At 32.3% G+C, this 25,104-nt stretch overlaps 1 protein-coding gene across 1 annotated transcript in view; it reads left to right on the top strand.

The window, feature by feature from the left end:
* Window positions 1-24,649, top strand: part of LOC127708971 (sodium-coupled monocarboxylate transporter 1-like) — a 41,438-nt gene extending 16,789 nt beyond the window's left edge. The window contains exons 2-15 of the mRNA XM_052214203.1: window positions 6,108-6,173; window positions 8,926-8,977; window positions 9,898-9,965; window positions 10,696-10,850; window positions 11,504-11,644; window positions 12,523-12,652; window positions 13,368-13,456; window positions 14,894-15,006; window positions 18,138-18,208; window positions 18,930-19,016; window positions 21,524-21,717; window positions 22,150-22,244; window positions 23,991-24,109; window positions 24,431-24,649. Of these exons, the coding sequence (XP_052070163.1) occupies window positions 6,108-6,173; window positions 8,926-8,977; window positions 9,898-9,965; window positions 10,696-10,850; window positions 11,504-11,644; window positions 12,523-12,652; window positions 13,368-13,456; window positions 14,894-15,006; window positions 18,138-18,208; window positions 18,930-19,016; window positions 21,524-21,717; window positions 22,150-22,244; window positions 23,991-24,109; window positions 24,431-24,586 (1,536 nt within the window). The 3' untranslated portion in view covers window positions 24,587-24,649. The remainder of the gene's footprint in view (window positions 1-6,107; window positions 6,174-8,925; window positions 8,978-9,897; window positions 9,966-10,695; window positions 10,851-11,503; window positions 11,645-12,522; window positions 12,653-13,367; window positions 13,457-14,893; window positions 15,007-18,137; window positions 18,209-18,929; window positions 19,017-21,523; window positions 21,718-22,149; window positions 22,245-23,990; window positions 24,110-24,430) is intronic.
* Window positions 24,650-25,104: the final 455 nt, after the last annotated feature.

Genomic DNA, 25,104 nt, shown 5'->3' with positions numbered 1-25,104 from the left:
ATATTTTTGAAAATCTATTTTGCCTTTCTGCTTACCGGGCTATGTGATTACAAAATTATTTTGGATAGACATGTTTTGTTTATGTCTAAAATTCAAAGAACCCTCATACAATGGCTGTATAAAAAGTTGTATATAGCAGACCTATAATGTTTTTTCATGAACTTATTTAGCGATTTTGCAGGTTAATATATATGAAAACATTTGTTATCTTCATCAATATGAATTGCTTTTTAAACTTGCCTGAGGAAGGCGGAAAACGATCCCGAATACACATGTGAAGATGAAGCTCTATACTTTATTGAAAAATTTAGATCCATACCCGCGCGGCATATGTTTTCGAAATTTATGACTGAGTTTCATATGAAATTGTATTGTGTCTGGTTTTTGCATATTACTCCCATCTTTTCTTTTCAATATGGGTTTATGTTAAGAATAAACATCATTATCTAACGGTTATACAGATACAGCGAAAATTGACACGAAGTAGGCAAATATTTCGAAAAATAGGAACTATACCAACCTGTATGTATTTCACACTAGTTAAAAAGAAGAAAAAACGTGAGATTGCCTTTTAATTTACCTCTTTAAAATTATTGTAGCCTTAAAATTGTCAAAACTTATCAAATCGACTTTCTAAAATTCACAGGTTTAGTCTTTTTTACCCAAATCTTCTGAAAAGCGTCTCAAAATCGAAAAATGGATTTTTTAAGATTAGAAAAAAAAAACACCGCTATTTTAACTAGTTGCGATTTTAGTGGGTTTTTTTTTAACTATGTTAGAACATAAATCAGGCCATTGTTTTTCTCTTTTAAATGATTTCTCATTTTTTCATACCGGGGCATTTTATAACATGTATAACTGGGTTTACTCATTGTTGAATGACGTACAGTGTCCTATAGTAACTGTTGATAACATCCTCGTATTTTGTTCTTTCAATTGACGGAAAGTTTTCATCATACCACATCTTTTTATTTATAAGCCAATATATCCATTTGTTGAATTAAGATGATACATTTCAAATGTAGGACATAAAAGCCCCGGACACGAAGATGGTACCAGAAAAAAGTCAGGTTAGAGATAGTTTGGCTCTGATTTACAATGTGAAAAACTTATTTCATAGTAATAGTTTGTGTTTTCTTGAACATTAATAATTATAAGTATAAACAACTTTGTAAACAAAATTAATTCACGGTAAAAGAATTCATAATGATCTAGTGATTATTTAGAAAATAGGCTGCGAAAATTTGTTATTACTTGACTGGCTTTATGGTACCAAGAAATATATCCTTTGCATGAATAAAATTTGATAAGTCTTCATTTATCAATTCTAACGAACAATATCCCAAGCTGTATAATGAATTTATGTGATAAAAAGAAAGTACTTCAATAATTTAAGTTTCTCTAATATATTCAAACGATAGTAAACAGTTTTACTATTTAATTGTGAATTTTTGTCCTATCAATTATGTGACGGTCAGGCGTGGGACTTTGTGCCATTTACTTGCAACTCAGGACTGAAAAATTACCTTTACTTATGACCTCATAATTACCATTGTAAAGTCAATCGTTTACGGTTTCAGAGGCGTATAAAACAGATAGTAAATACCTTTTATCAGATTTTTTTTTACATAATCAAAAAGGACAAAGAAGATTCTTTTGAAAGAAAGATTTGTAATTATGCCAAATGAAAATTAAACTATGAACTTTTTTGACATAGTTAGTCGTGAATTCTTTCTACTACAGCCCAAGTAATTGCATATTTAAATATAATTTTTCTTTCTCTTTAAAACCAAGTGTCTTGCTGATAGCAAGGATTTAAAACTATACAAATCCTTGCTGATAGTTAACATGTTAAAGGATTCCCACTGATTACAATCAATTAACACATATATGATCATTAATAGACCATCGCGACACATATCGAGAGTTGCATGTCTTATCTTGTCTTAAACATGTCATCTGACAGATGCTTATTACTTACAAAATACGGCATCTTAGAGAACAGGAATTAACAAATACACTATTTTCAAATTTGCAAATCCAATTCACACGGAAGATCACTGTCACAATCCCTGACCACTGATTCATCACCAGATTTAACACAGATCACATTCATACGATTGTCAAAATAGAAATATATTCCAACAATATCATACAACTAAGGCACGCATATGCTTATGAAGCCTTTTCGTTATTTTAGAAATACGTATACAAAATTGTGTGCAATATTAATATTGTATATTTAATACTACTGTTCTGGCATAGATATATCTCTAACTTATCCGAGACGTTTTTGAATCTCACTTCCAATTTGGATTAACTCTGTATTGATACGGATGACAACACAAGACTAAAGTAAAGACCATAAACTTCCGTGGGAATTTCAAGTGGAAGCCCAGTGGTGTTAATAAAAACAGAAAACTTTTCGTTTGTTACAAAACAATCTTGATACATTGGTAAGATAATACTGATTGATTGATTGTTGGGTGTTTAACGCCACTTTCCGCACTATTGTGCCATATCGTGACGGTCAAAAAAGGGAGTCCCCCCTGCCCCCTTTATTTGTAACCTTACCTATTTTTTTATCATTTGTTTTCGTCCAGAAATGTATGGTATATTTGCTGCTGAACATTACGCAAACATCAATCATAAATCACCTAACACATATCTAAGGGAAGCCTTCTATGCATGCATTTACGTGTTTAAAGATTGAATAATCAATTGATTACAAAATATATTGTGTTGCCAAAAAAAAAACAACTTTATAACATTTATACATTTAAACCATTCGTTGATTTATATATAAATAATATATATAAGTAGCAGTAAAACATAAAAGAAGAACTTAGAAGAAAAGAAATATATATATATAAGCGTGCATTGTGGATGCAACATTGCAGATAATACTTTTTAAAAATTCATTTTATAAAACTTAGTGTTTTTTTTGTATTTTTGACGGGAAAATGAAGTTTCGAGAACTTCCCGGCCCATAGAAAATACGAAAAGACAAAAGAAAACCCTCTTAGATAAACAAAACGTCTTAAATGGCCATATCATTTAATATTATTTCAGAATTTGAACATCTGTGTCCCTGGATCTGAACAAGAATTTGTTCAATCTAAATTGTATCATGTCATGGCATTGTAAATTATTACTTATTAAATATGATATCATGCTACATAATGTCATTTCCGTACTTGATCTGCCGTAATTATTTGAAATAAAAAAAAATATATGTTTCTCTCTGCCTGAATGCAATCGAAAACAAATTTTCATTTTATTCTTTATCTATAATTTGCAAAAGAGGAAAAATGATCAAATTATTAAAAGAAAGACTAACGATAATATTACCATCCAGGTAAATGAGTTTTCCATAAAGTAACTAATCCTTAATTCACAACCGTCAATGTACTTGAAAAACTCTGGATTCATTTTTGATATTTACCTGATAGATAGATAAAAAAAAAACATATCTATCAGGAATTTCGATGGCAAAAATGAAATAATAAATGTGTTTTTTTTTTGTAGACGAGTAGCAAATTGAATTAGGAAATTTTGTTGAAAGAAAATTAAAATATATTCACATCTTTCTGAGTAAAGTGTCAAAAATACAACAGTATAATTGTATTAATAGTAACTGATGACTATTTTATAGATTAAAGGATTATAAGTCGAACACGACACTCGCACAATGTACATAATTTAAAACTGGTTTATTTTTTTTTCTATAGATTGCATTCCGAAGTGCATATGCTTGGCTAAGATAGTTGAATGTTCAGCGAACAATATTACATGATATGCAAATGATATCAATCGAAAGCAACAGCGGAAGATTTAAGTTTTGAAATCAGAGCATTCCTTAAATTAAACATTTGAAACAGGTTCTTTTAAGCACCAGCATGCATATTTTGATTATATAAATATAAAATTGAGAATGACTGATGTACTTATTATTCTATCTAACAATTAGCATTGGTAGTCTCGGCAGTTTTCTCTCCCTGAGTGCGGGAGGTCCTTTTTAACGGACAGCGGAAAGAAAGTCACAGGACAGAAAGTTACAAATTTGATAGGACAAAAAGTCACAAATAATTTGTTGACAATTGATTGATTATATAAGAGACAAATCTTGAAATAATTACTTTTTATTACATATTTTCTTTTTACAGTTTGGGAAATTGTTCATTAGCCTTGATAAATGAAGATTTATTAAATTTTAATCATTAGAAGGATATATTTTTTGAAGCACCATGAAGCCGTTTAGGCACCAAGCCACTTTGACATTTTGTTTTTGAAATGAGAAGTAACACGGGTGCTATATAAAACAAATCTGCTACGAAACAGAAATATAAACCGTAAACTAGATGTATAATTATGTACATTTCTTTTTACCAATTGTTTCATAACTTATTCCATGTTATATTTTTCTATAATATAGTTTATTCTTATTTTTTTAGTTCTTGTTAAAAAAAGACTTGATGCTTAAAAAAGGTCAGAGAAGTATCAAAATCGGGTTTTATTGTTACCTATACTAAATATAAGCTGTTACCTAGATTTTTGAAATATGCTTGCATTCTTGTTGCATTTATTTTGAAATAATGTTTTACAATTTGTAAATGTAATAATTTTATCCGGTGTATCCTTATATATGATAAAACATGGCAACATATTTCACATAACTTCCATGGATAAAACAGTCACAGCGTTGCACGGGTATTTATAATTATTAAGATAGTGTTTGACAGTCCGTTTCGGTTGAATGCTCAGATAATCCGTATATTGAAATGTGAATAACTTTCACCAAACATCTGTCATCTGTCAAAAATTAGAAAAATATAAAGTAAATAAGATACTTAGAATATATTTTCCTTGACTAATTTTATATGGGTAAGAACAATTATTTTAAATCAGACCTAAATGTGTTTAAGAACATTTTTTGATATTTATTACTAATCATTATATCTTTACAGGCGGAACGAATAAATACTAAATTACTTAATGCAAGAAAGCACGGCTGCAAAGTTTTTATGACTTACACACTTTTCCGGTTACACCAATTATTCTTTTCTTATATAACCAATTAAATGTTTACGTGAAATAACATCGGAAAAAAATGAATTGCAACTTTTCAAACGTTATTTAATTAATAGACATACAGCATAACATTAAAAGACCACAAAAGAATACCCTCCATTCTTTTCCGATTTTATTCATGAAAGGGAAACAACCCCTAATAAACACAGAGAAAGTGTCGCCCGTTTTGCATCCGAATATTTAAAATCTTAACACGACTGAACACGATCTTACAAAGTCTAAACAGCATTTTTACCTTTAGTCTGATTTGATATGAACATGGTCTGATCAAGTCTTAATCGGGTGCAAGAACAATCTGTCTTGTTTATCTTGACATGACTAAACGGACTTAACACGGTATATCGTGACAGCGTCTGAAAGTCTGAAAAAGTCTTGACGTTTTTCTCTAGCAGTAAATCCAGTCGATTAAGACTTGATCAGACCAAAATGACCTTTCAGACTCAAATATTGCTACTAGTGGTATATCATGTCTTTAATTTGTAGTTTTCCTGTGATCAATATCGTGTATCCCATCTGCCCCCTTAGGGTATACATGTGCATACAGTTTATCTAAATAAATAAAAAAATTAATTATTATAATCAATCAATTGCAAATAAATGAATTAAACGTAACGAGGTGATTCGTTATAACCACTTAGTTTAGTCATTGTAACGAGTTACTAAGTCGTGATCACAATTAAGTTAATTCGCTCTAACGAGTCAGCTAAATCGTTATAACGAGTTAGCTTAGTCGTTATAATGAGTTATCTTAGTCTTTATAACTAGTTACTTAGTCGTGATAACGACTTAAAATTAAACTACACCCTGAAACTAACCGGCTACCGTAAATTTGTACTAAGATAATGTCTAATGAACTAATCTAGAAAAGCTGTTGCTAAGTCCGTTATTTATGACGTTTCTTGTTAGATGAAGCTTTATTAACGAGAACGCTTCTGCTTGTATTGAAAACAATGCAAGTTACAAAATATGTATAACTATTAAAAAGAAAATGCAATTTATGATGTTTTACATTCCAGTATATTCATCTAAGATTTGGAACTTTGGTACGAATAATTTCCTGTATCCTCTACATGATAATGATGGTAAGAATTGCTTGCTTTCTTACTTAGCCTTCTTTAATTTAATCCAAAACTTTATAGTCGTATAAATCAACGTATATGATTTGTGACTAAAACAAACAAAACATAGTATAATATAAATGACAAGAAGGAAGCATGTATAATAATAAAGTATAACGAACAAACTAATTAATACATACTATATATATAACAGTTAATAATTCAATTATAAGTCATCTACCCTTAGTACTAATGACTGCTTAATAAAGGAACCTATGCTTTCTACTTGTTTTTGTGTTGATGGGCAGAGAATAAATTTCATTTCGGCATCATCATTTAGGTCATTAAAATTTTCAATACAATTTACTTCAATCAATTTCTTAATAAAAGCTGGTTTTATGGTGGAGTCTTTTCCGTAATACAAGAGAAAATGTTTATCATCCTCGATTATATTGCAGATCTGACACAACCTGTTTTCTCTGGGAATTTTTAGGTGTCTCCCTTTTTCAATCAGTAAATTATGATCACTTAATCTTAACTTTGCAAACTGTCGAAATAACATTACCTGATATGGTTTGCTTGAGTATTCGCACAGGTAATATTTGAAATAAAGGTTCTATTAATTACTACATTAGATTTCAAGTTCAAGGTATGTTGCTTTGATGTCATTCATGTATCTGTATAAAAGAATCCGAAATAAAATAGTTGTGAACTAATAAACGTTACACCAGAGTTATCGTTCTTACTACGAAAAATCTTCAGATGGTATATGCAAGCGTCTTGATGTTTGACTCTATAATGTAATTGCGAGTCATGAATATGTCTGATGTCTGCATCTGTTCATCAATTGTCATACTGGCCATTATTCTTACCTGGTGTCGATGCAGTGGGCTTATATATATATATATATAATAGAAGTCATTTAACAAAACTGGTTAACATCAGCATTAAAACCTTCACAACAATAAATTAAACAAATAAGTATACATGGAATAATAAAACGCCGTATTTAACCCTATTTTATAGCGTTCATTTGATCTGTGGTTCCCATGAATATGTACTTGAATGTGATATATTTTACTATGGGATTCTTTATCGGTGGTGGATCTAGTATTTTCCGAAAGGGAGGCCCGGTATAAAAAAATCTTAAAAAAATGTACTGAGAACACCAAACATTTCCGTCTGTATAAAAACAAGGAGATGTGGAATTATTTTCAATGAGACAAATATCCACCATAGTTCAAATGACGAATATAAACGCAATTTCATGTCATCGTACGGCCTTAAACAATGAGTAAAATCCGTACCGTATAATCAGCTATTTATATATAGTGTTTATCCAAACAGAAGTGGCGGATGCAAGATTTGCAATATGGTAAGTCACGGGGATCTACCGACAAATAAGAGCATCCCTAAAAAATCAGAAAAATCTACTTAATTCAAAGCTTATATAACATAAGAGGGCCAATGCTCCGACTGTCCCCCTGGTCCCGACACTGGGCAGAATTACAATACAAAATTGTATCGAACTTATCTTGGCCTCGTGCATCACTGAAGAGACATGAAATTTCTTAAAACTTTATCATATTCTGCACTACTATTTAAGACGCACTGGTACTGTTCCCTAATTTTATGAGTAAAAACAACTCTTAAACGGACGGAAATTGCGGTTTTTCTCAATGGAACGTAGTAAAATGTACAAGATTCCATGTATTCAACAATATTTGATTTTTATTTTCTCAACGGTCAATGGAAATATTTCGTGCAAAATTAGGACTAAAAAACATTAACAATAAATCCTAAAGGCTGGTTCAGGAAAGTAGGATGAATGGCGGGCATTTCGACAGCCACTGAAAAATGAGGGTATTTTTGATAAAAGATGTTCCCTCACAACAGGCAACTATAGACTCTTTTAAAGGTTATTAACGTTGTTTAACCATCAGAGAGTCGAGTGTAACAATCTTCCTACTAAAGGCATCGGATTTAACGGCCCCCTTCTGATCGGACACGACTGTTTCTTTTTAACATCCTACAAAGCAAAACATGTCTCTTCTCTAGCATGGATTCTACTGACGGATGGGAGACGCTTAAGTGATCACTATAGAATATAGTTCCACATTTAACTCACCACTTGGGGTACTAGTAATCAAATATCTTTTGAGCATTTCTCTACGTGTATCAAATTGTCAAATTCCGAAACAGCTTCGCTAAACTATCAGCGTAGTGTAGCAAGGAAGACGTTACCACTGTTTCGGAGTTTGTCAAATTGTATTCCTTAACTTATAGTAAACAATTCAAAAAATGACTTATTACCTCAATTTATAATTTTAACAACCCTTGTCATACAGTTTCTACAAATACTGGCAACGTAAGAAACAGAGTTGTCGTATACTTTCACAGATTTTGTACACCCCGCTCTTTTTTAACAACACTTTTAATGATCTTACTTGTTTAGATACATGTGTAGTACCTGTATTGGGGCATTGTATACCGATTCCAAAGTAATAAAATCAAGATCACTTACTAAAGTATTTCATATCTACTAAAACACATTGAGCATCCTGATTTTTTGTCCGAATAATTTATAATTGGTTTTATTTTTTTATTTTTTTATCTGGGAGTTTCAACATTGTTTTTTGTTTTCTTGTTCAAGGAATACAAAATCTATATCTATGGTAATCATGCTCCTTATTTTGATAACCAGAACTAAGCCTTTATCTGTTTTTGATATCATTGACTTACATTTAAGATTTATATTTGAATTTCAATTTTTCAGCTTATTTATATGGCGATAGTATTGTACGGTCCATCTTTAGCTTTGAATGCAGGTATGGTCTTGGTAATAATTATTTTATGTATTTAAGTTACCATCAGTTTAATATGTTTCTATGTTTCTTTATTTTCAAAAAGATAGACGCGTCAAAAAATAGTTTCTGAAAATCGAATGATGTAAAACGCTATACATTTTTAATAGAAACTAGCACTTGAATCGGTACGAATTCTTATTGTACTCATTTTAAGTAAGGGAAATACAGTAAAAATTGTTACAGTTTTGCAATTTAGTTAGAGTTGGATAAATCTAAAAAAAAATATAAAATTGTTATTTTTCAATATTTACTTTATACTAAGAAATGTGCCACTTCTGTTGGTACAAACAACATTAACGGTCCCATTTTTACCAAACCATATGCGCATTTCTTAAAATTAATGTCTCTTTAGTGACGCTCTGGATCGAGGCCAAACTATATGTAACTGAACATAAAACTGAATTGTTTCACATTTTTCATGTCGGGGCCTTTTATAGCTGACTATACGGTATGGGCTTTTCTCATTGGTGAAGGCCGTACGATTGCCTACAATTACTTATACTCATAGTTGTCTCATTGGCAATCATACCACATCTTCTTATCTTTATATAATACAAACTTTGAAGAACTGATAAAACGTAAAGCCAAAGCCGGAAACCAATCTGAGCTATACATGAGGGAGATGCATTTTGTTAATTAGAAATGCTTTCAAAAATTTTAAAACAGCAATATCAGAAAATGTAGAAAACATTGATGTCCAAAGCGTTTTTTCATGAATTTCTTAAAATATTAAAAACAATTCTCTCACCTGGTCCAAGTTTCTAAAACAGCTAAAAGTTGACAATTACGTTGCAACAGAATGACCAATTAATCTGGTGTTGTGTCGTGGGTTATTTTAATGTGTATCCTATCTATTGTGCTCTCAATGCCTTTTCTTACAGCAACCGGGATCGACCTCTGGGGATCACTGGTAGCAGTATGTGCTGTTTGTACACTGTATACGGCTTTGGTATGTCAATTCAAATATTATTACTAATTATTGTAAAAAAAAAAAGGCATTGATACAATATAGTACAAATACTGTCGTAGACACATCTTTAAAGTTTCCATTCTGATTAGTTCATGTAGATTAAAACATACAGTATATACGATAGCACCAATATAATGGTAATCATAGTTACTGAAAGTTAATTCAAAGCCAATAACAACTAATAAATAAATCATGTTCTCATCATAATGGTAATTGTTCTGTATCACCAATCTGTGATGCTTGATGATTCCGGTACCCGTCACATTTACAGTCTCTTTCGAACACAAACAGAGAAAAAAAAACAATCTGTTTTAAATAGTTAATAAGTTTTATATTATACGATTATACGAATTAATAAGAGCCTGTCACAGACTCATTATTGTAAATTGTGTCCTATTCCATAGTGTGACATCTTGGATGAGTGTAAGTTTGCCTGACGGGTGATGAATACATAGCAAGACACGATTACCCTGTTGTTGCACGAAGTATTGTTCCGTTTAAAGTTAATATGGTTCCCTCCGGCACTGTTTTATTAAAAAAGTTTTGATTAGGATGTAGCGTTCCTATATATCCCAAACGTTAATTGTGTATTTAGAGTTAGCTCGATATGCTATGTGCAGTCAACTATTGCACAATTTTCTGCTCTACACATGTACATGAATTGAAATATTCCATGACTTGTGTATTGACTTACTGATTTTACTTGTAGGGTGGCATGAAAGCTGTAGTTTGGACTGATACTGTTCAAGTACTGATAATGTTTGCCGGAATGTTAATACTTCTGATATTTGGGTGCAGAAAATTGGGTGGTTTAGATGTAGCATGGAGAGTAGCTGACCAAAATGATAGAATTAAGTTCCTCATGTAAGCTTTATATTCGTTCTTTTTTTGGTAATGGGAAAATGTTTAAGAAGCAAAACATCACTGCTGAAATATTGATTATATGAAGGATTTTATTAAAAGAAAAGGAAAAGAGTAAAAAGAAAATAAAAATTATAAGCCTGCTTTCTCTACAACCTTAAGTCTTTCCTCCATTTAAAAACTTAATAAAATATGCCTTCTATTATCTATAAAGGAGTAGCTTAAATCTGGAAAAACTGAGCAAGAACGGCGTTAAAACAACAAAAATGTAATTATCACAAACTTCAGTCATCTTCCATCAAAATTTCAAGTACAATATCCAAAAAGGTAACCCAAAAAGGACAGTATATTAATATTTTTTTTCGAATCAAGATCAGTATATTTTGCACCTAAATGTTATGAAAAGGTCAGACAGTTTAAGTAATAAGGAGATGTGATGTGGTATTATAGCCAATGAAACAATGAATGAAAGAATGACGTTTGCAGTTTCATTCCATTTGGAGTTCATGTTATCCAAATTTTCTATCTCCCATTTTTTCTGTTTTCATCTGAATTTATGCATTTTAAAATGAGCCACAGAAGACAGATGCATTATTCGCAACAGAGATAGAACATTCTCTCTTGAGAAATTTAAAACATTATATTTTTATGTTCAGACTGAATCCAGACCCGTCCGAAAGACATTCAGTTTTGAATATGATAGTTGGTGGTGGATTTATATGGACAGCCGTATATGGTATAAATCAAGCACAGATTCAAAGAGCTGTTTCATTTTCATCACTTTCAAAAGCTAAATTGTAAGTACTTTGCATTGGGTCATCCGTAGAGCTTCACCAAATAGTGGCGTAATGTTTCCCTATTTCTTTTATTTAAATCTGTATTTACGAAAAGAATCGATAAAAGGTGGAAGTACACAACATAACAACAAACGCATCCAATCAAAGTTATTGCAATTCTTCATTTGTATAGTTGCAGGAATGTCTTTAACGAAAAACTACCTGCACATCATAATTGTATATTCTGCTTTCTTGATCTAGTGTGAATTGTTATCCTGTTTTACAATAATATTTGATTTGTCCTTCCCTCTATTTTGATTCGAGCGCCACTGATGAGTCTTATGTAGGCGAAATGTGTGTCTAGTGTAACAAATTATAAACCAGCTATCTCTGATGAGTTTTTTAGTATAATAGGTAGAAGGTAGGAATGTAATTCATTTAAAGATTTTTCATTAAAATCATGAAAATTACATAATTGTACCTCATTATTACGATTGTTTTTGCAAATTAATCATTTTTTATTGATCCAAAAAAAATTTAAGTCCCTCAAGATTCAAGAGGTAAAGTTTGATATGTATGCCTCCGCTGTAGGCAATGGGGGCATTAAGTATTACCCTTGACCGTCCTTCCGTCCGTCCCATTTTCGTTTCCGCACTTTTACGCATCCAAATTTTATAAAATCATACACAATGCTAAGAACCACAACACGCAGACAGAGTTTGAATTTAGGCAGTGAGTCACTTACCGTTCTAGAGTTATGCCCATTTTTAACTTAAAAAATGACAAAGCTTGAGCGGGGGCATTCATGTCCTCAGATACATTCTTTTTTTATTTATCTCCATTTTTTGTTTATACCCCATACTGCCTTAACATATAATACTGTCAAAATGTATTTGAAGATCATTGTGGGTGAATGCGGTGTGTATTGTGTCAATCCTTTCATTGGTCTGTCTTGTTGGAGTAGTCATGTTCGCGTATTATAGCACGTGTGATCCAGTGAAAGCTGGAATTGTTACAAAATCTGATCAGGTAAGTGTATTGATCCCATAAATCTGTTGAAAATTATATGAAATGATTGATTTTCGCTGTATGTTCAGGAAAAGTATACATGTATATAGATGATGAAACTGAGCTTGGAGGAGATACTTTATTTGTATTAAAGCAGAACAAAATAATAATATTTTCTAAATCTTTTACATGTAGTTCAAGGGTACAATTTGAAATATATGTTATTTAATTCTCATCTTTCATAACAAAATAAAACACACCCACAAAAGTTAGTATACCTCCCATGTGTAGTGCTGCTACGTGAGACATTATTTACCAATGTCATATGTTAAGTCTTATTTTATTTGTGAGCGTCATGGTAACAAAAAGGTTTACACAAGACTGTTGATTCCGGTACAGGCGAAATAGTTCTGGGAGTTCTCCTGAAAATATTTAATCTGGAAATCATTTTTAGTACATTTATTGAAATTATAACTGATAGATTTTTTATGTGTTAATGCGTTCTTCCAATCTCAAACTTAACATAAAGTCTTGACTTTATTCGGTTTTGTGAATAAGTTGGCCGATCAGTAAATTCCTTAATATAAAACTTTTTCAGTAGATCATGAGAAAAGAATGACAAAAATATTTGCTAGACGGACGAACGGACAGACGGTCTTTCTTGATCTTGCAGATCAGTGTTTTAATGTTGCTTTCAGATGTAATGCTTGACCCATTTATATTTTTTTTAATTCAGTTGATTCCTTTGTTTGCAATGGATATAGTTGGAAAATACCATGGACTTCCAGGATTGGTTATATCATGCATTTTCAGTGGAAGTTTAAGGTACGTTCTATCTATATAATCTGAGGTTACCTAATTTTACAGTTCTTTCGCCTTCATTTATTCAAGGAACAGATAAAACTTGCCTTTCTGTATTTTTTTGGTAGTTTTATCCGTATTTACTATAAAGTTCACAAACTTGATTTTAAATCCATACTGAATCATAGAAAATGAGTTTGATCCGACCTCCAAAAGATCCCAGATTCTACATTGACAAATGATTGAGAAGTACATACATTACACCCACGATTAGCTGCACATTCGTAGAAATCGGGAACTGATGTTTTGTTTTATTTCTAAACATTTTTTCTAATAATTTGACAATAATTCATGCTTGATATGCATTTTATATGAAATGGATATCTGTGATTAATTTTAATTTCTCGTTTTAAAAAGTAGATTTTTTTGTAGACGTCATATTCAACGTTTCCGTGAATTTTACATTTTTGACTGGATACTACATCTGTTGATTATTAATGTGACCGTTTTGTGTATCTTTAAGAGTATTTTAGAAATATGTTAAAAGACGTTCATAATGTTAAATGATAAAAATACGAATTGTTTAGCAACTAAGAAAACTTACAAGATATCCATCCCGTTTTTTGCAAAATGGGTGCAAATTGGGTAACACGGTGCAATTTTGGGTACTGCTAAGTTACATTGATACTATAATTCAGTCATTTTGAGCATGTTTGCAGATTATCTACATTTCTCAGTATATGCATCTTCAGTGCTATTGAAGTATTTCATTTCAGTATTTTTTATCGTTTACATTCAGTGATGAACAACTATTTTCGCTACTGATACTCCATGAGAGGACAATAGAAAAATCAATTCAAATTGAATACTGAAAATCTGAAAGTAATGATAGTCTGGATGGGGTTTACAGAATAAAGAATAATGGCCAAAAGGAGCAGAATAATGGACAAAAAATATAAAGAATAGAGATAAACAGGGCCAAAAAAATAAAGAAGAGAGAATAATTGGGTGTTAAGATATAGAATTTAGAATAATGAGTAAGCAAAAGATATAAAGAATTGAGAAAATTTATCTAAAAAATTAATGAAAACAGAAATGAAGGACCCCTTATCCAGACCATCAGTAATCGCGTCATATTTTTTCGAGATTTCAAAGTTAAATTAAATTTTGCATTCGATTTGTTTAAAAATTTTGCGGATCTTTACATAAACTATGGAAAAGAATTATTTCTGCGGAAGAATCGGTACCACGAAAATAGAGAATATTAAGCTACTGCGAATATTTTTCGGCTTACAGTGTCAGAAAAAAAAATAACAGTCAGCATAAGTCACAACTGACATGATTCATTAAAATAAGTTTTTTAATCTCTGCAATTAAGTGGCTAAATATGAAAATTGTCTGAGCTATATTGAATTTCCTTTCTGCATGAAATTTGATGAGCACACTTTTTTTTTATTTCAGCACTGTGTCATCTGGATTTAATGCAATATCAGCGATTATTCTAAAGGATTTTATTCTTGTATGTGCTCCAAATATGCCCTCTGGAACAAGAACAATTTTTTCCAAATTCATTGGTTGGTATTATAAATTTTTATGATATAGAAATGTATAATTGCGTTATTACAAGTATGTGGTTTTTTTGTCTCGCCTGCGACGAAAATCACAGTATGCGAGACTTAGGGATTACAATCAGGCGGCGGTGTAAACTATTTGTATAAAACTGTATATGCCATAGGGTAGAAGAGCATTATATTTCAGAGGGTAGAAGAGCTTTATATTTCAGAGGGTATAAGAGCTTTATATCTCAGAGGATAGAAGACCTTGATGCTTCATACCTTGTATGTAGATACCTTATGTTACAAAGTTTCCGTCTGTTATATGTCCATTGTCCTTGATCTTTATTTTCATGGTTCAGCGAATGCTTGAAAAAAAAATAGTTTTTTGTCATGTAAATTTCTCAATAGTTATAATAGGATAACTAAATTTGTAATATGGGGTCCTTGCAACGTCTACATGTCCGTCAGACAGGGTTCATCTGACCTCGATCTCATTTCATGGATCAGTGATCAAGGTTAAAGTAACGTGATTAGGTCTGTTTCTCATATACTATCAGCAGTAGGTCAACTATATGTGCTACTAGTATATGGAATAATTTAAAGGAGTTTGACAGGTTTTAGTTACCTTGACCTCATTTTCATGGTACACTGGTCAATGTTACGCTTTTGTGTTTGGTCTATTTTTCAACTGTTAATAGCAATAGGTCACCTAAATTTGGTGTATGGAATGATTGTAAGGTGTAAATGTCTGTCTGCCAGGTATCATCTGACCATGACCTCATTTTCTTGGTTCATTGGTCAATGTTGAGTTTTTGTGTTTTGGTCAGTTTTTTTGAATTACCATAAGCCATAGGTCAACTATATTTGGTGTATGAAATAATTTTAAGGTGTTTATGTCTGTCTGAAAGGAATTATCTGACCTTGACCTCATTGTCATGGATCTTTAAACATGTTAAGTTTATGCGATACTTATAGTAGAACCTTTATCTTTAAGACATTCAACATAAAATAAATGGTGAGTAAAGCAGGCGAGATATTTCATCATGTGCACTCTTGTTTCTATGAAAGACCGATATTCACTGCTTGTAGATCTAAAGGGTGATTTAAAAAAATTTTAAATCAAATCAAACACAACTTTCCACGTCAAATTATCTCGAGGCGAACAAGCCTGGGAAGCATGAAAGCCTCTTATATGGACATATGAAAACATCAAAACAAAACATGTGGTCACATGCCGCATTGCAAAAGAGAGGCGAAAGATACCAAAGGGACAGGAAAACTGATAAGTCGAAAACAAACTGACAACGACATGGCAAAACACGAAAAACGACATATAGAAAGACAACAGACCACAAAGCACGACATAAAAAACTAAAGACTGAACAACACGAACCCCACCTAAACCGGGGGTGATCTCATGTGCTCCGTAAGGCAAAGTTACCTATTGATACTTCGAATAGTTTTCAATTAGTTGACATCCAATACCTCTTCAGAATTTTTATTTAAATTTCTAAATTAAAATTAGGCAAATGCATGTTACTCATTAAAAATCAAGTATAATATTATTGCTTGTGTTTATTTTAGTTCTCCTAGCTGGTGGTATCTGTCTCGCTGTATCATATGTTATTTGTGTCTATTTTAGTTCTCCTAGCTGCTGATATCTGTCTCGCGGTAGCATATGTTATTTGTGTTTATTTTAAATCTCCTAGCTATTGGAGTCTGTCTCGCTGTAGCATATGTCATTTGTGTTTATTTTAGTTCTCCTAGCTGGTGGAGACTGTCTCGCGGTAGCATATGTTATTTGTGTTTATTTTAGTTCTCCTAGCTGGTGGTATCTGTCTTGCGGTAGCATATGTTATTTGTGTTATTTTAGTTCTCCTAGCTAGTGGAGTCTGTCTCGCTGTAGCATATGTTATTTGTGTTTATTTTAGTTCTGCTAGCTGGTGGAGTCTGTCTCGCTGTAGCATATGTTATTTGTGTTTATTTCAGTTCTCCTAGCTGGTGGAGTCTGTCTCGCTGTAGCATATGTTATTTGTGTTTATTTTAGTTCTCCTAGCTGGTGCATTCTGTCTCGATGTAGCATATGTTATTTGTGTTGTTTTAGTTCTCCTAGCTAGAGGAGTCTGTCTCGCTGTATCATATGTTATTTGGGTTTCTTTTAGTTCTCCTAGCTGGTGATATCTGTCTCGCTGTAGCATATGTTATTTGTGTTATTTTAGTTTTCCTAGCTGGTGGAGTCTGTCTCGCTGTAGAATATGTTATTTGTGTTTATTTTAGTTCTCCTCTGGAGTCTGTCTTGCTGTAGCATATGTTATTTGTGTTTATTTTAGTTTTCCTAGCTGGTGGTATCTGTCTCGCTGTAGCATATGTTATTTTTGTTTATTTTAGTTCTCCTAGCTGGTGGTGTCGGTCTCGCTGTAGCATATGTTATTTTTGTTTATTTTAGTTCTCCTAGCTGGTGGTGTCTGTCTCGCTGTAGCATATGTTATTTTTGTTTATTTTAGTTCTCCTAGCTGGTAGAGTCTGTCTCGCACTAGCATATGTAATTTGTGTTTATTTTAGTTCTCCTTGCTGGTGGAGTCTGTCTCGCTATAGCATATGTTATTTGTGTTTATATTAGTTCTCCTAGCTGGTGTTGCCTGTCTTGCACTAGCATACATTATTTGTGTTTATTTTAGTTTTCCTAGCTTGTGGTGTCTGTCTCGCTGTAGCATATGTTATTTGTGTTTATTTTAGTTCTCCTTTGTGGTGGAATCTGTTTTTCTCGTGTAGCATATGTTATTTGTGTTTATTTCAGTTCTCCTAGCTGATGGTGTCTGTCTCGCTGTAGTATATGTTATTTGTGTTTATTTTAGTTTTCCTAGCTGGTGGAGTCTGTCTCGCTGTAGCATATTTTTTTTTTTTTTTTTTTTTTTTTAGTAACCAGCTGGTGGTATCTGTCTCGCTGTAGCATATGTTATTTGTGTTTATTTTAGTTCTCCTAGCTGGTGTAGTCTGTCTCGCTGTAGCATATGTTATTTGTGTTTATTTTAGTGTTCCTAGATGGTGGAGTCTGTCTCGCTGTAGCATATGTTATTTGTGTTTATTTTAGTTCTTCTAGCTGGTGGTATCTGTCTCGCGGTAGCATATGTTATTTGTGTTTATTTTAGTTCTCCTAGCTGGTGGCGTCTGTCTTGCTGTAGCTTATGTCATGTCACTATTAACGTCGTCCATCTTAACGGTAATTATAATTAATTACTATGATTACTTTCTTTTATGCAAGAATAAAATAAAATATAGAAACAGTATTGAAAACAGCAATATATACAAAGAAAGCCATCAACAGCCATTGGTCGAAGAACACAACACAGTTGTCTTAAGTAGAAAAAAGAAAAGACCAACAATTGTTGAAGGCCGTACGGTGACTTATTGTTGTTAACTTCTAAGTCGTTTGGTCTCTGGTGGAGTGTTGTCTCATTGGCAATTATACCACATCTTCGTATCTTTATATTTAAACACAAAAGAACCCCATAAAAACAGATACTCTAGAAGGAAAAGCAGTTTCTGCTCCACTTGTGTAAACTCCACCCAGACCCTTCCTTTCTTAAGCTAAAGACTTCAGCTTTGGCAAATATTTTAATAGTAATTCCATATAGGTATAGATTTTCGATTTTAAAATGTTGATCTGTATAAGAAAAATATGCTTGTTGAAAATTTTTGATGTCTAGAGTGACAGAGCTAGAAATAAGGATTTAAGATTTTTTATATTGAGATATTTCAATAATTAAGAATCTTAACATTTAACTACCGCATGGTACTCGCTTTTTATTAACTAAACCAAGTCGGGATGATTGAAATAAAACTAAAACTTCACATACTAAAGTTATTTACAAGCTAAAAGAACAGCACTGTGATTGAAATTGATACTTCAAACACTTATTTTGGAGTTCTTTTATTTTCAGGCTTCAATCACTATATATGGTCTTCTTGGTGGACCCTTACTTGGACTTTTTACTCTTGGTATTTTATTTCCATGGGCCAATAAATGGGTAACTACATCTAATATATATATACGAACAATATTAAATCTTGAGAAAATGTGCATTGTACATTAATTATATGATATATATCCTGCAATCAGCAAACTACTGTACAAAAAGCGTTTTCACTGCAGTTCATATTGGAGCCTCTTTGTGTAATACGATTTATCAATTATCATTTTTGAAGACAACGATTCAAGATTTGACAAAAACACAAGTTTAAATAATTACCTTTCATCGATTTGGCTATTCTTTTTATGATTTTTAAAGTACTTATATATAAATCCTTGGCTTTTACAGTTTTGGGCCGAGCTATGAGTAATCCATGGCTTTTACAGTTTTGGGTCGAGCTATGAGTAATCCTTGGCCTTTACAGTTTTGGTCTGAGCTATGAGTAATCCTTAGCCTTTACAGTTTTGGGCCGAGCTATGAGTAATCCTTGGCTTTTACAGTTTTGGGCCGAGCTAAGAGTAATTATTGGCATTTACAGCTTTGGGCCGAGCTATGAGTAATCCTTGGCCTTTACAGTTTTGGACCGAGCTATGAGTAATCATTGGCTTTTACAGTTTTCGGACGAGCTATGAGTAATCCTTGGCTTTTACAGTTTTTTGGCCGAGTTATGAGTAATCCTTGGCCTTTACAGTTTTGTGCCGAGCTATGAGTATTCCTTGGTCCTTACAGTTTTGGGCCGAGCTATGAGTAATCCTTGGTCCTTACAGTTTTGGGCCGAGCTATGAGTAATCCTGGTGAAGGTAAATCCAGAATGCACAAAATTTTTTAAAGTGTAATTTTCATTTTAATTGTAGAAGTGAAATTAATGTTGAAAACAGACCCAGTAATATAAAGTTGTTTATTAGAACACTATCTTAATTTTAGAATCCGGCAGTAGCGTGGAAGAAGGTCGAATTCTTAATTATTGGTTAAACTTCTAAAGGAATGTATCACACTATGACTGTTTATAACCAATTCTAAATGTATCTTGTGGTTTCAAGTGTTCGATTATAGAGTCAGTATACCCCGCTAAATATTCTCCCTGTCTGATTGTCTGTCCGTGCACCATATAGGCAAACCTGATCCTAAATAAATAGACAAATATTGAGTAAATTTTACATAATTGTAGAACAATAACTGCGGATGTAACTCAGTCTAACATTTAAAGGGGAGATAATCGATATTTTTTCTAAGAACTACCATATGTAGAAATGGTCTTTCTAAAACAAAACACCTCCTAAACCTCGGGGTCCACTTACTATATAATGGGGGTTGGGATACGCCGCTTGCAAAGGTTTTCTATGATAAGGGCGAGAAATTTAGATTACATACATATGATAAGGTTGCTGTTTAGTATCTTAAACTACTGAAATGTATGTAAGCTTTTTAAAAGAGGCGATTAAAACCAGTCGTACATGCATCAGATATTTGTCAAATCTTTCTAAAATATCCAGGCAATAGCGTAATATAGTTTGTTTTTATGTTGCACTGTCACACCACTGTCCCAGGTTTGGGGAGGGATAAGCGCTCACATGTTTAACCCAGCCACATTCTTTATGTGCCTGTCCCAAGTCAGGAGCCTGTATTTCAGTGACTATTGTTGGTTCATGTCTGTCATATTTGTTTTTTTCATAAATTGTTTTGTGATAAATTAGGCCGTTAGTTTTCTCAATTAAATTGTTTTATATTTTTCATGTCGGTGCCTTTTACAGCCGACCATACGCTATGGGTTTTTCTCAATGTTGAAGGCCGTACGGTTGCCTATAATTGCTTACATTCACTTCATTTGAACTTTGATGGATAATTGTCTCATTGGCAATCATACCACATCTGCTTATTTTTATATATATAGGTCTAGTTTTTGTCAAAAAATATATGATAGGGTATGTATTTTTAATATTCAAAATATAAGAAAAGGGTGGGTTATTGGATGTCTCATTTGCCCACCTTAAGTGCCCAATCATTCCAAAACAGTCTGACGGTTATTTATGAAATTTAACACTGTTGAAGAGCATTATATATGAATGTGTATTTAGGATTGTTATATCCGTCTGGCATGCATATGTAAACAGGTATTGAACGTACTCACTTCAATATTGCAAAACCCCGAGGATGATTGGGGAATGGATATATGGTCACTTAGGCCTTCTCCGACCGGCAGTAAAACCCTTACCAAAGCTGGGCGTCCGTTTGGGTGTGCGGGATGTACGCAGTCACATCCGGTCGGAATGGGGACATTATATCCGAGAAAGAGTGCCACGCTCTTTGCAACAACTCTTTGAGGGATCCGTAGGTGGCCTGCTCTGAAGCACAATTTCTGTTCCTATCCAATATATCCTCATTTTCCAGTGACATTCATCCCAGGCGGCCTCTATTACAGGACCTACCATTTGTATTTATTGCTTATTTGTTCTCGTGCTGAACATGCATGAAATATTTGCCACTGGCATACATTACATTGAAAGCATGACCACAAATGACAAAAAAGTATAAATTGAGGACTTGTATGCGTATTGTCATTTTAGGGCGGATTATTTGGACTTCTTTCATCATTAGTTGTGAATTGCTGGATTGGTTTCGGTGCGTTTATAAATAAAGTAGTGGTAACACCAACATCTCCGGTTACAACAGAAGGATGCCGGTTGAATCTTACAACTATTGAGGCCATCACTAATATAACATCAACGACTATTTCAGCGGCAATTGAAAAACAAGATGAGTATGTACATTATGATTACAGTTAAAATTCTATGAAATGAAGGGAATAGTTGGCTTAAAAACATTTATGATATTTATGCTATTCTTAAATTTTTTTTGGCGGGAAAGATGTATGAAATGTATTGGAAGAAATGAAAGTTCAACTATATTCCAATATCTTTTGAAATAATTAACTTCAAAATATGTTACCAGAAGTGTGTGTAAGATGTTTTATTCTAAGACAATGCATAGTCTACAAAAAGTTCACCTGAATGATTCAGTTGGTATATTCTGCTGCTGTTCAAATGCTTCATAAACATGTAGGAGAGATTGATTACAGTGAGGGACTGGATTATTTGGATTAGTAAAAAGCAGGATGAGTTACCAAATATTAAAAGTTTTATAAAAAACATTTTTGAGATATGAACAATATTAACAATGTTATATATTACAGCTATCTAATTATATACAAGATGTCTTATATCTGGTTCACTGGACTTGGGTTATTGGTATGTGTGGTATTTGGACTTATTGTAAGCTTTATAACAGGTAAACGAAAGTAATAAGTAACTTTAAGTCTTCATGGTTAGCCATATACCCAACAGCACGTAAAAATACATTCGAGTCTGTTTGATTATCACATAGAGTCAAGTACAATCTATCTAAATAGAATTTAAAACAAAGAAATTTCTTGCCTGTAGGTTGAGGAATGCCTTTATAGTATTAACAAATTTAAACCGAAATGTGTTTAACTTCACAGTTTTTATATCGAAATAATATACATAATGATGTATATAGTTTGTTCCCTTGGGTTGGACTTGTTTTCTGAAACAGCATTGTCTAACTTTTCTCTAATTCGACAAAACTTTATTAGAAAACAACATTTAAATTTTCTAATTTAAAACGCGAGGCTTGGCGAACTTTTTAGATATTTAAAATTTAACTGGTGAGAGTGAAGAATCATCGTATTGCACGGTATTCGGTGGTGGAATCTATTTCTCAAATGATTGTTTGACAATATCAAGAAAACAATTATCGTTTTTTCAATAACCTACAAAAATATGTGTTTTTTCTATATGATGTGATCAGTAATGGTGGTCTCTTTTCGTGACATCACAATATGAAACTCAGAGGAAAGCAAGAATATTGGACGTCATAATTGAAATTTGACCCTTGAAGAACTGAGAACTGAGATCAAACTAAAAACACGTTGATTATAAAAAAAAATGGTCAACCGGTCGGGGAAAGTATGAATCGGCTAAAAATTAGAGAAATATCAATATAATTTTTACATAAACCTTATTTTCTTCTGCATCAGCATTTTGTTTCTTTCGTTGTTTTTAGCTATTGTTGGGTTCGTTTTCATTATCAATTAAACCGATCTTTTATTCCTTTCTTTTTTATAAGAGTGTGATATTTTTGGTGGTAAAAATTCTGTATTGTTATCATGTTTCTGTTTTGATTTGTTGAATTTGCATAAATAAAAGGTGTACGTCCATGAGACAGAAAGCACCATTAAATACCAGTATCGTTCACTAATGTATTAGCCATCCTCTTCAATGAGATATTTGTTATATATGACGAATGAGAACAAAATTCTAGATTGAAATTTGCAGCGAGAAAAAAAATACAGTAAGGGAGCTACCATTTGATTTTTAGGGATGGGGGGAGGGGGGGGGGATAGAATGAAAAATTTTGTCCTGCACTTTTTTGTTGTTGTAATCTCTGTCCTGCCTTTTTATTTTTCACTCTATTCGGTTCTGCCTTTTTTTCATTAGTTTATCTTGATTTTTTTTACATAAATTGTCATCCTGCCTTTTTTTTTTCCCAAATTGCTCATCCTGCCTTTTTTTTACTCAAAACTCCTGTCCTGCCTTTTTTCAAATTTCATCCTAGCCCCCATAAAAATCAAACGGTAGCTCCCTTAGACTGTAGCTACAAATACTGACATCAATAATATGTCAATTATAATTTGCAAATCATCTAACTGTGTATCTTTTTGAACTAGTATTTTCTAGGTTAAAAGTAGATATGGGATGTATATCAATGAGATAGCAAAACCACAAAACCAAATACATCTAATATAAGGTCAACATACGATATTCATCAATAGATTACAAGACAAGGGTCTGGGTGTTTTTTATATGTCAAACTTTAAATCACTTTAAATCTAACTGAGTCATTCTCCTGAAAACTCACTTACTAGAAATACTACTTATACATTATATGTCTTTTTGTGTTTTCTAACTATTATATATTTCAAAGCAAACCTGATATTAATATTGAACTTCATAGGAGCAACAGACCCAAAGAAAATAAATCCTGGTTTAATTTGTCCTATATTTGATGAAATTTTGCCATGCCTTCCTGTGAAAACCAGAAAGAGGCTTCATTTTGGCGTTCGTCACGAAGACGTAAGTATAAAACTTTCGGGAATACACCCTAATGCACTAAAATAAATCCTGACAATTTGAAAAAAAATCAATTCGATTTACTGTAAACTTATTAATAAAACGTTAAAATAATTTTACTCACTAAATGATTTTTTACCCCAGGAATAAATGGCCTAGAATGAATTTGGCACCACGATTGGGTATTCTTTAGTTTTCAATACTTGTTAACTTTGTAATTGATTAAACAAAGTGTTGGTTTTTATTTATTTCGTATTCGTATTTCGTATTTCCTAATTCAACCGTGCTAATGAAACACTTTTAAGTGATATATTTATTTTGTAGTTTGTAAAGTTCTCCAAGAACAACCCGAAAACGATGGAGAGAGGAGGATATGATAGAACGCTGTATATAGCGGAAAACACAGATAAAATAACCCATGATGCAATTCGTGGTTTCATTAAAAATTTTGAAAAATTAGAATATAACACTAAACTTTGATTCAAGCATACGATATTGTTAAAATATACATCTTTCTATCCTTCTGAAAAATAAACGTTTTAAATCATGTTTTAAGTAAGTCCGGTATATCATGTGATAGTACAATACCACAATTTCCTGTTCATGCACATCATTGAAAACCACAATTAATTTTAAATAAAAAAAGTTTCATTATCTCAAAGCGACTGTTTAAACAAACCATTATATTTTTATACTTCAGATCAGCAGGTTCAATTTTAGAAATCCAACTTTTTAATAAAAGCAATCTTAATGGAGAAAATGTTTTTCACTTTTTTTAAATTTTCAAAAATTATACTTGTGAAATATAAAAATAAGAAGACTTGGTATGATTGCCAATGAGACAACTCACCAGAAGAGACAAAATGACATAGAAACTTCTATTACCTATAGGTCACCGTACGGCCTTCAACAATGAGCAAAACCAATTCCGCATGTGAAAGTTCATTATAAGTTAATCACACCTAAATAAACTAGAGACTCGTAAGATTCTGAATTGC

The sequence above is a fragment of the Mytilus californianus genome, unplaced genomic scaffold, assembly GCF_021869535.1.
Source record: "Mytilus californianus isolate M0D057914Y unplaced genomic scaffold, xbMytCali1.0.p SCAF_7, whole genome shotgun sequence".
NCBI classification, from domain to species: domain Eukaryota; kingdom Metazoa; phylum Mollusca; class Bivalvia; order Mytilida; family Mytilidae; genus Mytilus; species Mytilus californianus.
This window is presented reverse-complemented; position numbering and strand designations above follow the sequence as displayed.